The 13,490-nt window shown below is 38.7% G+C and overlaps 1 protein-coding gene across 3 annotated transcripts in view; it reads right to left on the bottom strand.

Moving 5' to 3' along the window:
* Positions 1–169: 169 nt before the first annotated feature.
* The window catches only part of LOC144636268 (uncharacterized), a 98,239-nt gene continuing 84,918 nt past the window's right edge, over positions 170–13,490 (bottom strand). Inside the window, exons 2-11 of one of the 3 annotated variants that reach the window (XM_078495434.1) lie at positions 12,329–12,470; positions 8,539–8,888; positions 7,970–8,108; positions 7,196–7,524; positions 6,455–6,596; positions 5,611–5,867; positions 5,365–5,479; positions 3,678–3,714; positions 2,712–2,844; positions 170–2,181 (exon numbers count right to left, since the gene is read on the bottom strand). In XM_078495434.1, the coding sequence (XP_078351560.1) occupies positions 1,681–2,181; positions 2,712–2,844; positions 3,678–3,714; positions 5,365–5,479; positions 5,611–5,867; positions 6,455–6,596; positions 7,196–7,524; positions 7,970–8,108; positions 8,539–8,888; positions 12,329–12,470 (2,145 nt within the window). In that variant the 3' untranslated portion in view covers positions 170–1,680. Of the gene's footprint in view, positions 2,182–2,711; positions 2,845–3,677; positions 3,715–5,364; positions 5,480–5,610; positions 5,868–6,454; positions 6,597–7,195; positions 7,525–7,969; positions 8,109–8,538; positions 8,889–9,495; positions 9,801–12,328; positions 12,471–13,490 lie in introns of those variants that run through there. The other 2 variants (XM_078495435.1, XM_078495432.1) reach the window with 2 other exon arrangements.

The following is a 13,490-nucleotide window of genomic DNA, read 5'->3' as shown; positions in this document are numbered from 1 at the left end:
TCAGGAAACACGTTTCCCAGTTTTACCAGGTCTTTAAAGGGTCAAGGGTTGTATTTTTTTCGTACCATTTGAAATGCTCTCCTCCAATCTCCCACTATTTGCATTTTCTATCCCCTGAGGTGGAAGTGAGAACAACTAAATTGTGCAAAATGAAGACGAGACTGCTGTTTGTGGCTCTTCAGATATAGTGAAAAACTTTATTTAAATGCCAAAGCTATTTTCAGTGGAACCTTAATATAACGAACGCCTTTATAGTGACCGAAGTCGATATAACGAACGATATACTTCAGCCGGCAAAAATGGAACAGAACCCCAATGTAACAAACTTCTGTCACTATAAACACATTTTCTCAGTCCACTGGTACTTCGTCATATCAAGGTTTTAGTGCAGTTGTTGAAACTAACTGGAAACTCTGGAATAGAAAATAATACTAAGCTAAACCGCTCATTTATCATTATTAAAGAAGCAACTTTACAAGTTTACTAAGTTATATTATATAGGGGTTATCACGGATTTTAACAATTTTTTGAACAACGAAAATTTATACTTGTGTCGTAGGAAACCTTAAAATAATGGCCCATATTTATTAAAAATTGCTATATTAGAGCACAGAAACTGTTAACATGGTTCAGTAACAAACATCTTTGGCTGCGGATGGCTAGAATAGAAATGATTGCAACTTGAAAAATTTGGGCAAAAACTTTTCAAGTTGTTTCCGCGCGTGTTCCTGTAGCTTGATTTATCCACATATTAAGGTTATTTCTTCCCTTAGATTTTAAAAGATAATATTTTTCATGGGATAATTTGTCCACCACTAATTTCAGAACAATTAGACCAAAAATCTGCGACTGAATACCCGTGACGTAGCTCCTTTAAAACTGAATTTACAAATGTTAATAATGACTAAAATTTATAGGTTGAACTTCTTAAAGCTATGAAATTAGAATGGAATTAATAATACTAAAAAGGAACTTCAAAATTAATACAGCTTCCGTAAGAGGTGGAATTTTCCTTTTTTTAATATGCGCTATTACGATTTTAACCGTTTCAAGACTGTTCGTGTTCCAGAAAGCTTAAATATCTTACACTTGTTCACACATTCACTGCTTCAACGCTTCAAACCATCCTCTCTTGTTCAAACGGAACATCTTTAGTAGATGCTCTAGAGCGCAGAATTGTTGATTACAGTTTACGAAGTCATTTGTACGATTATCAGTATCACTAAACGTGTGTGAGGTATATCGTATATATATATACCTGATTGAAGAATCGTTGGCCCATGAAAAGCATAAACCATAAACGATGCGACCCAAATGTTTACTAGGTAAATCAAATAAAATAGTCGTCGTTTGTGACAGAGTAAACATGATAATAAGACAGGCCGGTTGCATAAATCATTCTCCAAGAAAGAAAATAACTTGATTAACAACAAAAGGAACATTACTAAACTTTCCAAGGCTGTCTACCCATAATACCATTGGGTCTTATCGTTCATGGTTTATGCTTTTCACGGGTCAAAGTTTCTTCAATTAGGCTTATGCAGATTATCAGTCCACTTTAAAACGCGTGTGAGATATATAAGTCAGCACCAAATCTAACTGTAAGAGTCTCCCCGTTTATAACACAAGACGCACACAAGTGAGAAGACTTTCATTAAGGTGCGAGTAGTTCATTTCTTGTCACTGAACCAAAATATACCCCATGGCTTTGATAGAAACGCTCGGAAATACAGCCTCGTTTCCACACGTACTGCCGCGCCATGAGTAAGTACCAAACGCAATCCTGGTGTCGCATGATAAGCAGTCATTCTGGTCGTTTGCTACGATACCGATTCTTGCTTGACCAAAATCATTGATGCCAGTAGCAAAGTTAAACCCTTCCAGGTTACACTGCGTCTGTAGGATGGCCTGGGAGCCAATCAGCGTCTTCCACGTGTTTCCACCCAGTGAAGTGGCGCGGTATTGTCCGTCAGCGATTAGTGAGTACAGAGAGTTGGCCTGCTTGTTGATGACAATGAAGTTGTCCTGTTGGCCGATCTTCATACCAAGACAAATCTTGGATAAGGGTGTGTTCCAGTAGGTAGGTAACTTGGTCTCTTGTAAGTCAAACCCAGTCTCCCCTCCAGGAAGGTTGTATTCATTTTTATCACTCCAGTACGTCGAGTCATATTGAAATGTGGTCTGGGAAAAATATAAATGAATTTTTGATAATTCACTTCGGAATTTATGACAAGGGCATAATTATCCCCTTATCGTTGATCCACGGGAGGGAGGGAGGGAGGAAGGAAGGGAGGGAGGAAGGAAGGAAGGAAGGAAGGAAGGAAGGAAGGAAGGAAGGAAGGAAGGAAGGAAGGAAGGAAGGAAGGAAGGAAGGAAGGAAGGAAGGAAGGAAGGAAGGAAGGAAGGAAGGAAGGAAGGAAGGAAGGAAGGAAGGAAGGAAGGAAGGAAGGAAGGAAGGAAGGAAGGAAGGAAGAAAGGAAGGAAGGAAGGAAGGAAGGAAGGAAGGAAGGAAGGAAAGAAGGAAGGAAGGAAGGAAGGAAGGAAGGAAGGAAGGAAGGAAGGAAGGAAGGAAGGAAGGAAGGAAGGAAGGAAGGAAGGAAGGAAGGAAGGAAGGAAGGAAGGAAGGAAGGAATGAATGAAGGAAGGAAGGAAGGAATGAAGGAAGTCGACAGTTATTTGGAAGATCTAGGACTTGCACGTTAGCTGAATACCTTGTTTCCGTTGATCTTTATGACAGGCGTCCATCCACCGCCTCCGCAGTCTCCGAGGTCATCAGTCATGTGACAGTAGACCGGAAGTATAACTGAACCCATTTTCAGCGGGTAGGCTTTGTTCCCTTCAGCCCTGTAAAGATTCAAGAACGTTCAACGCTTCAAAACGAAAGCTCTAACAATAAGGCGCTTCGTGGCATTGTCATATGTTACCATTTGTTATTCCCAGATACGCATACCAAGCAAACCTGTCCCTGTCATGTAGTAAATATCTGATTTATTGTATGCTAGCCACGTGAGTGGGCAAGAAGAAGTAAATTGTACGTTGTGATTGGGTAACCGAGCGGGCAAGATAATTATATCTAGCTCGCTCGGGATTACCCGTTGCCTATTGTGCTGTTCTCAAAACGGTCAATTCTGTTCAGCGCAACGTATTTGTTTTTGTTGTCAGTGAAAAACTCGTTTAATCTTTAGAATTTTTGGTGGGATTTGGCCAAAGAAAAGGACATTTGGATAAGACTGGGTGTGTTTTCGTTAAGCTGTTTTAAATCGGTCAACATTACTTCATCCGAACATGCTTGGTCAATAACCTATAAAAAAGGAATAGATTCAGACCTCTCACTTCATACACCAACGCCCTTATAACGGGCCTAAAATTGTAATGAAATACAGAAAATGAACGCATCTAAACAGTTAAATAGTTGCTAATAGTTCTTCTTGGAATATCATGGGTAGTGTGCTAAATCACTCGTTGGAAAATATTTTTGTAGATAAGTTTTTCCACGTGATATATTTTGCTATGTAACACTGCCAACAATTCGAAAGATCTCTGTGCAGGGCATTTAACTAAATGGCAAAATGTAGTCATTGTGTCATTTCATCTAGTTTTTATTTCTGGAGGACTCCGTTTTTTTGCCAATGCTTTGCTGTATAAGACTATTAAACGGATCTGGCTTCGCTACTTACAAGTTGTTGTCATACAGTTCCTTGCAGGTCCGAGCCACTAAGGAGGAGAAAATAAGCATTATTTTAAATATATACGAATTTTAGTTTAATCTTCGGTAGGTAGGTATGCCATGAAAAGATGAGAAATAAATAGAGCTTTCAAAATTCACCCTCTTTAAGAAACATTATCGTCCCCTTGGAACCCTTATAAACAAGCCAGATTCAAATTACAGTGGAATCCAGATCTTTCAATCCTCAAAAGAAAACAAAAATTGTTTCGAGAAATAGCGGGGTGAAATTTCAGTGTTCGACTGAGTGAAGCAAATCTAGAGAAGACAAGAGAAGAGAAGAAGAGAAGAGAAGAGAAGAGAAGAGAAGAGAAGAGAAGAGAAGAGAAGAGAAGAAAAGAGAAGAGAAGAGAAGAAAAGAGAAGAGAAGAGAAGAGAAAAGAAGAGAAGAGAAGAGAAGAGAAGAGAAGAGAAAAGAAGAGAAGAGAAGAGAAGAGAAGAGAAGAGAAAAGAAGAAGAAGAGAAGAGAAGAGAAGAGAAGAGAAGAGAGAGAAGAGAAGAGAAGAGAAGAGAACTTCGAGTTGAGTTATTGGAAAGTACTTTTTGGTTCGAGGCTCGAGAAATCAAGGCTTCGAAACAAAGTATTCCATTGTAATAACGTTATCTTGGTTAGGAAACACCGATCTATCACTAAAGCCGGTTACTCTTTTTATAATATCTTTAGCTGCTTGCGTCTGTTTTTCTCTCGATCACTGGAAGTGCGGGGTGAGGGTTTTAAAAGGCGCGCGGGAGAAATTGGGGCAAGACAGAGTGCGCGGGACCCTTTCATGTCCTGCCGCTGTTTGCGCTCGCGTTTCAATATGAAACCACGCGCTCGTTGGGTCGCCCTGGAAAATACCGGCTACAATTAGTCTATAATATCTTTTAAACGAAAACCCAACGAACATTTTAAGCAACTTCACCTGCTTCCCTTGTTGGACAGGTTTGAAATAAATGTACCTTAAATATTCTAATTGCATTTCCTTTTAAGCGTAGCCCCCATGCATAAGGGCTGCAGGAAGAATCATGCGTGCACAGAAAATAGGAGAACCATGCATTTGATTTTTCATGGCCACCATGGCCAGCAGAATGGCTCGCGAGCGCGTGCGCTATTCGTCCATACAACGACGACGTCGTACAACATGGCGGCCATACTCCAGAAAATTAACGTTTACGTTTATGTCAGCTTACATCTGTGATATTGGGCATCTGTTTTATGATCAATATTGTCAGCTGTCGAAAAGGGTATCCACTGACCAGTATCATATGACCATAACGCGGGCTCCGGTCAAGGACTCATCAAGGTCACGTGCTTTTTAAGTTGACTACTGACCAGATAATGGTTTTCTTTTTGATTGCTGGCTCAAGTCCCACTTTTTTCTTGTCTATGATAAGTAAATTCAGATTTAAATGCAGGGCAAAGTAAATAACCGGGAGCTCCGCTTTTAGGCTTGGCTAAATCTATTTAATAAAAACCATGAGTGCAAAACTTGCTGTTATGTTCAATGCATAATAATAATAAATTCAAACACGCTTCTGTCATGCGCTTTTAACATGAGCCTCTGGCTCGGATATAGAGGGCAACCTCATCCCGCGCATGACATTAATAAATTGATTGTTGATTGATTGATTGATTGATTCTCAGTTATTGTTTGTTTTACCTATTTCGCAGTTTTCTCCCCTATAACCAGTCTTGCACACGCAACGGTATTTCTTGTATGTAAATCCATTCAGGCACGTCGCATTATTAAAGCATGGGTTACTGGAACACGCGTTCTGAGGAGAGCAAACAACATTTCACTGATGTTGTAATAACTTCACTGAAAAACTTGTCTAAATTGCCTCCATTACAACAAAATTTTTTCCAAAAAGAATCAAACCAGAGTCGACTGAGTTACAATTCTCACCTCAGTGCCCCTGTAGGTAATCCCTTCTCGAGGTTTAAGATCTTCAGGGTGTCGCGTGTGATCAGAATCACTCAGCTGACACATGACTTGGTCGTTTATGGGTGAACCGATGTTGAATGAAACACAGTTACTTTCCATGGTACATCGCCCTCTGCAAGAACTGCGCATTCCGACACTCAAAGATATATTTTTAATCACATGACCCTCAAGAGCGTGTCCTTGTACTGGCGAGTTAAAATTAAGAGATCGGCAGGAATCTGGAAAACAAATAAAACAGAAACAATCATCGTCATCGTCGCCAGTATGATCGTCATTGTTCTCCTCCACCACCACCACCTCCTCCTCCTCCTCCTCCTTCTCCTCCTCATCTCTTCCTCCTCGTCGTCCTCCTGCTCCTCCTTTTACCTCCTCCTCCTCCTCCTCCTACTACTTCTACTACTCCTCCACCTCCTCCTCCTTCATCTTCTCCCTCCTCCAACTTCCTCCTCCTTCTTCTCCTCCTATCCTTCTTTTCTCCTCCTCCTCCTCCTCCTCCTCCTCCTCCTCTTTCTCCTCCTACTGCTCCTTCACCTCCTCCTCCTCCTCCTCCTCCTCCTCCTCCTCCTCCGCATCGTCGTCATTACCATCCTCATCATTATTCTCATGTCATTCAAGAAAGCTCGAAAGAAATATAGGTCTGCAGTCATAGAGAAATCAGGTTCTTTAAGACTCTTACTCGCGCTCTCCGTAGGTTTTAAGTATCAAACTGAATTGTAAATATAACATCAAACAAAAAAGTTGGAATGCTTGGAGCGAAGTTATACATATGCCGAGATTACTTTGTAGATGAATAATTTTTCTGTACCTTGTAGACAGCCATAGAGTTCCACCCTCATTGATATCCAGTTATACCAAGCCATTGGACGAAAACGAATGTAACGTGCTGTGATTGGTGGGTTTAGGACATGGTAAACAACGGTGTCCTGGTCTGTATTTCCAGTAAATTCCTGGTTAAGTATAAGATGGCAATGTGTTAGGGGCGTCGCATTTTAAACAAAATTTCTTTCACAAACCAAAGATAGATCATTAATTGGAGAAAGATGATTATATTAATTCCAAAAAATGTCACCAACGCTAATAATTTCAAAATGGAAACCATGTGGACAGGCAGTGGAATAGCTTGATAAGGCCCTCATAAAACTCTGTCACGTGAAATTGTCAATCAAAAAATTAAGGGCGGTACGCAATGAGTGCCACGAATTGAAAGCGCGCTTTTTAATTAGCAAGACTGTTAAATTTATGATCACTTATGCCTCATTTTTATGGTGGTATGGCAGGTTTAAAAAGTAAAGATTGGTATAGAAAAGTTAATTATTATTACTATGGCAAACTCTCAATTTCCAACTGCCATAAAATTTCGCACTTAAACATCATTGGTCTCACGTACGATTGGCATTCATCGCTTTCTTTCCATTTCTGACATCCATTTCTTTCCACAACCATTCTTGATGATTGACAAGCTAACGTGGCAGGGGCTGTAAAGAACCTCTTGCAGCGGTTCTTTTCTTAACTGACTAACAAACGGACATGCATTCAAATTCAATACCTTGTCTTCGTTTTGTCCTTGTTCCCTGTAGTTCTGGAAGTTTACTCCATTGTTACTGTACTGCAGCGTGTAGTTGAATACCCAGTGACGGTAATCGCTTCTTCCTTGTGTTGCTACGCGTGTTATTTTAGTGTACTGACTTCCCAGGTCCACCTGTAACCATTGGTTCACATCATCTGTAGCAGCCACCCAACCTCCTGTTTTGCCTCCACTGTATTGAATGTGCAATCGTCCTCGGTTGGCGGCCTGATCAGCATTAAATTCTGAAGAGGCGCTAAGTTTATCATCAGATATTAGCCCGCTTTCCATTCCGAGTGCTTCTTGACATTCTAAAGGTTGTATGGGAAGCGATACAAAAAGTCAGCGTTTATACTTCTTAAAAAATAAAATATCTGACTCCGTACAACCCCAGCATGAAATATTAAGACCGATTTTCTTCTGAAATGTAAATTAATACGCTCGTATAATGCTTTCATGAAATATGGTCGATGGTGCATGCGCATGTGTTGATGTGCACGAAGGAGTATCTCATGTTGACGCAATAGCTAAAAGGGCGTTGCAAACACGTTTTGAAAATCGAGCTTAGTGTAAGAAAACTGTTTTCACTTTTAAAAAAAATGACGGAATTTCATGATTGTATTTACATCCGACTACACTGACTAATTACACGAGGAAAATAATCAGAAGCTGCCTTTGGACCTCTAAAACAGTTCAAGTTCTAATTCGCAAGGAAATAATCTATTTTAAGAAGATAAAAAAAAGATGACTACTTACTTTCGATGCTATACACCTCGACTCTCAGACAGTTCCAACCTTGTTGTTGAGTTGGATGAAAGCGAATATATCTTGCAGAGATTGGTACAACTAACTTGTGTCGGTCAACTGTGGTACTGCCACCTTCCCTTTGAAATTCCTTTAAAAATAGATAACATACATTGATTTCCCTAATGAAGTACATTTGCGCACTGATCCAGTTTTGTAAGTACTAATCAGCTTGTTTTTCGTTATTATTATTTTTCGTATTTTCGTTTTTCGTTATTACTATTCTAAGTAGTTTTTTTAGCCAATTTAAGTTAATTTATTTCGTGTTGTAAATATTCTACCCTTTTTTGTCTTGCAAAAGAAAATGGTTGTTGTTTTTGTTGTTATTTTCACAAATAAAAACAAGAAACATACGGACACATAAAAATAGACACACCTGTAATGATTTTTATTGCCAAGCCTTTCAGGAAAAAAATGTTAAATAACCTGGCTGAACAACACAGAAAGAGAAAAAAGGTTATTTCCCACCTCTTTCTCTCATTTTCACTAACATATATAATTTAAAGAAAAAGAAGTCTCACCAGCTCGGTGCCATTTCCATCTTTATAAGTTGTCCACGTGTTCCCATCAGGCGAATACGATAGCTTGAAGTCTGTCACCCATTCATGTGCTGCTCCAATCCCGTCGCTACCTCTGTCCCCCTGAGTAGCAACAGCACACACTTGAACTGTTTTTCCAAGATCAACTTGAAGCCAGTCTTCAGTCCTGTTTGGTTCTTTAGCACACCACCCATCACCTCTGTCGCCATAAAGTCGACCATAGGCAGGCTGGAAAACTTCGTTAAAATGAGAAGTAGCTGTCATGTGATCATCAGGGATGACGTCAGGACTGGTAATGCCAACAGCATTGTTGAAGCAAAAGTCGAGGATTTCTATGTGGATGTGTTTAATGGGTAGTAGGTTAACTTAGGATTAATTCTGTGTATTTGTGTTTTTGTGAATACTGATGTATGTACTTTGTACAACCAAACCTTTATTTGCTTAAGGGTGACTTTTACGATCGGCTGAGCAAGAATTTGATTTCGTGGCAGAAATTGTATAATCCATTTCTTCATTTTTTGCTCATTAATAGCTTTAAGGTAGATAAGAAACTTGATGTAGTTTGTTTCCCCTAGAGGTCTTCTAATTTTAAGAAAACAAAGAAAATCGATTTCGGTCGTCGAAGTCAAAAATTTCCTACATTTTAAACCCGAAATTAGCTATTATGAACACTCCTCGCGTTCGCTTACACAACCGCGCAGAGAAATTTGGTCACTTCCTATCAACATAAAAACTCTTTCTCTTTCGCTAGAATATAATTTCAGGGCTTTAGCGCAACTCTTCCAACTAAAAAAAAGTGAACTGACGAGGAATGCTTTTTACGATAACAAAAATTTGAATGAAATAGTAAATGTCAACGGCAGTATTCAGCATGTGGTATAACTTCAAATTTTTCAATTCTCGCTCAAACATACATTCAGATATTCTTATTAAACATACCTGAGAATTGGCTTGGGTTATTGGAAAGATTCTCACTTATAGGGCATCAAACTTCGGCAAATTTTCACAGCATGGCCGAAAACTGTGCAAACACTTCTAATTGCCAAACGCCACGATAATGAATGTTTTAACCCCAAGTGCTCGTCTTTCCTTCCTTTTGCCGAATGTTCCATTGCAAAATTCCCTTTTCAACAAAAGAGTGAGATAAATTAGCCAACCTGGATCAATTTAGGTCCATTTTGATCGCAAAACTCTTCGCATATATTTTGCCACAGGATTAGATTTGTGACTTACGTGACACAATACACGTGACATAAACACGATATTGTGACGTAAATTGAGTCTGCGTAGTAGTGATATTAGTCACGGAGTTGAAAATAACGCGTATTGTGTCACTCCAAGGCAGTTTGAGGAAACAAATCGATCGTTCTGGAGTTTTGTACACACTTTTGACAAGAGAAAAGCACCACGATGAAGGAAAATTGCTAAGGATAAAGATGCAAAAGGAATTTCGCGCTTAACAGTTGCTTTGTTGTATTTTGGAGCCAAGAAATGTTTAGCTGTTAGACAAGCTATTTTGATCGATATCACAGCATTTTGTGGGACTACGATGCATTGGTAAATAGGCTGCCTTCAACAACCCAAGCCAATTATCAGGTATGTCTTTGATAAACATCTACACGTGTGTTTAAACGAGAATTGAGAAAATTTGGAGTTATATCACATATTAAATAATTCCGTTGAAAACTGCTGTTTAATTCGACTTTCTAGTATCGTGAAAAGTATTCCCCACTCTTTTAACAAGAAGCTCTCAGAGCTTAAAACTGCGCTGGTCACGTGACCACCCTTGGGGAGCCATGTGGAGAACAGAAAATGAACCCCCCCCCCCCCTATCCCCTTTACCTGCGTCGATCAATGTTGCGACTGACGAACAAAATGGTAAGAAAACACCTTGTGTGACATTTCATGGTTGACTAGTTCCATCCCTAATTAAATATTTTTCTTATATGCAATTATAAATGCTGGCCAAATTTAATTCCCACGATCCTGATCCGGAAACCAAAAAATCTTTTGAAAAACATCATCCAGTGTTGTATTGAATTCCCGTTTAAAGATTGAAAAACTCGCTCCGAATATTGGAGCAAATAATAAAATCAAATTTGAGAAGAACACTAGAGCTGCTTTTTTGCTTTTGTGAATTTCCCAGGGAATTAATTTACCAATGACGTAAATCTTGCAAGTCAGGACATGTTTGTCTCAGTGGTTATTTCCTTCAGATTTCAGAAATCCTCTAGATGACACATCTCCAAAAATACATAACGTTAAAAGATCGAACATTTCACACGTAACATGCTAGGTTTAAAGTTTGAAAGATTTGTTTAGTTTCCATTTGTAGCAGATTTAAAGCTTTTAGAGCATTGCGTGATTCTTGCCGATCAGTGTCTTGTGAAAGTAAAAATTTACTAACGCCAGCACATTCCAGGACACAAACGTAATGTAAATAAATGTAAATTCTTGCCCGCTAAAGCGTTTTTTTCTTTTAAAGCATGAAATTTTAGTATTTTCCTTGATTCAACGCTTCAAAATACTTCACGCTGATCGAATATATTAAAAGTAAAGACCAAAGGATTCGCAAAGATTTGAACCGTAGCTGATAATAGCTTTGAAAAATTACGTTACTCAAGGTCTAGCCGATCGAAAGTGAAACTTGTCACGTCAGCACATTCTTTTACACCAACGTAATGGTATTTATTCACAGATTTTTGCCCACTGAATTATATTCCTCTTAAAAGCGTGGAAATTTAGTATTTTCCACGAGTCAAACGCTTCAAAATTGTATATTTTCACACTAAACATTTTTTGTAAAGACAAAAAAAGAAAATTTCTCCATTTGTTACTGATTTGTAGCTTCTAAACATCGCGTGACATTAAACATGACCGAGTGGAGGTTTGGGACATGTCACCGACAAAACGAAAAATAATAATAAACCCCGTGCAGAGCAAGAACTTCGCAGCGCAGTTAATTATTTCAGTTCGAAGAGTTTTGCTTAAGCCCTGAAATTATATTCTAGCGAATGAAAAAGAGTTTCTCTGTTGACAGAAAGCATCCAAAGTTCTCAATGTGGCTTTGTTTGTGAACGCGACGAGAGTTTACTATAGCGAATTTCGGATTGAAAATTGTGTCATTTTGAGGCTCCGATCACGAAAACTGACTTTCGTTTTTTTCTCGAAATTAGAAGACTTCTGGGGGAAACAAAATACATCAGGTTTCTTATCTACCTAAAAGCTATTAATGAGCAAAAATGAAGGAATTTGATTTTTCAATTTCTGCCGCTGCAAGCGCGGTTTCTATTTAGAAATTGGCTCTTATAAAATAGAACAATGTGACATTTTGCCTATTTTGAAATTAGCGCAAAAACTGTCTAACTGTTTACTTTTTTAAACAAAACTGGCTGTAGACGTGATTAACCCTTATAAGTAAATTGTAAAAGTTTCATAATGGGTTTTACAGTAGGTTTTTGGGAAGTTTTGGGGCAAAAATAGGTTTTGATAACCTCGGACGATAATCAAATTGCGTACGCCCTTTGATTTGAGCGCTCGCTCATTTGACGTCATGCGTCGCGTTCGATGAAGAAAAATAATAATAAAGAACTCCTCTGCCGGTTGATTAGGTACCTTTCTCGTCATATTTTTTCCGTCGTATGTTATGTCTGAAAGCATTTTTAAAACTTTCTCTCGTCTACGAAGTTTAATTAAAGTGCTGAAACTTGTTTTTATTTCTGTTTAGTGTTGCGAGCGCAATTTTAGTCCACAATTTTAGCTTCCTCAGTACCTTGGATACATCCATAAAGCTCCGCCCTCATCGATATGTGGTTAAGCCAAGTCACTGGTCGAAAACGAATGTAGCGTGCTCTGATTGGCGGGTTTAGTCCATGATAAACAGCAGTTTCCGAGTCTGTGTTTCCCGCAAACTCCTATATTAGTAAAAGGTCGTAAATAGTCAGAGATATCTATATCTACATTAAATTAAAATGATAAAATCTATACGGACTTCACACCACTGAGTTACATATAATGTTGGAGCGTAGTTAACCCTTTCACTCCCAAACACGCATTTTAAGGCGCTATTTGGATGCGCGGTCATTGAACCACTTGCAACATCATCAGTTAGCACGTCAGTGGATTTTTGTGATAAGCAGCTGATAGAGCTTGGATTGACCTTTCTACAGGGCTGTTCATTTTGAACATCAGTTGCATTCTGACAGAGCTAATAAAAAAAAAAAACACGATTCGTTTGTGGTGCAAAATCAGTGCTTAAACAGGCCAATACACCTGTAATTGATCAGGGTCCCCTTTTCAGGTTTTTTCCAATGATTACGTCAAAACTTTTTTCGGGCAGAAGAAAGGATATAACGAATAGAGAGTAACAAGAATAAGAAACCCGAAAAAAAAAACGGAAGAGAAAGGAGCAAGAAAAAACATGCCTACTTCAAGAAACCGAATTAGGACAACCACAACTACTCTTACGCACTCGACACTAGACAAAACTGATTAAAAAGACAAGGAACTGCGAGTGTGAGCTAAAACTTGAACAACCTTGGTAACTAAAACACTTCACAACAATAACATTACATCTCTTATTTTTTAAACGAAACTTTAGCTAGCTCAATATGTAAAGACAATTTGGGGTTGCTTGACTTGTTTATTTAAAAAAAAGTCATCAAAAATTTCAAATTGATTAAAATTTAAACCGCTTGTCCACTGCAGATTTCTTAAAAAAAGAAACCCGGCAGTTAAACACTACAGATAACTATTTCTGGTTGTTATTTCGTAACTGTAGCGAAACTATTAAGTCTCATTTGAAAATGAAAACTAACATTCCCTTCCACTTCGAGGCAAATATATTAACAAATACAGTGTACGGACAAAGCAAAATATCGAGATTTTGACATTTCTGGCTTTGCTTGCTGTATTTTTCTCTTGCTTTGTGGTTT

Source organism: Oculina patagonica, chromosome 13 (genome assembly GCF_052425735.1).
Source record: "Oculina patagonica isolate OP01 chromosome 13, crgOcupat, whole genome shotgun sequence".
In the NCBI taxonomy this organism is placed as follows: domain Eukaryota; kingdom Metazoa; phylum Cnidaria; class Anthozoa; order Scleractinia; family Oculinidae; genus Oculina; species Oculina patagonica.
This window is presented reverse-complemented; position numbering and strand designations above follow the sequence as displayed.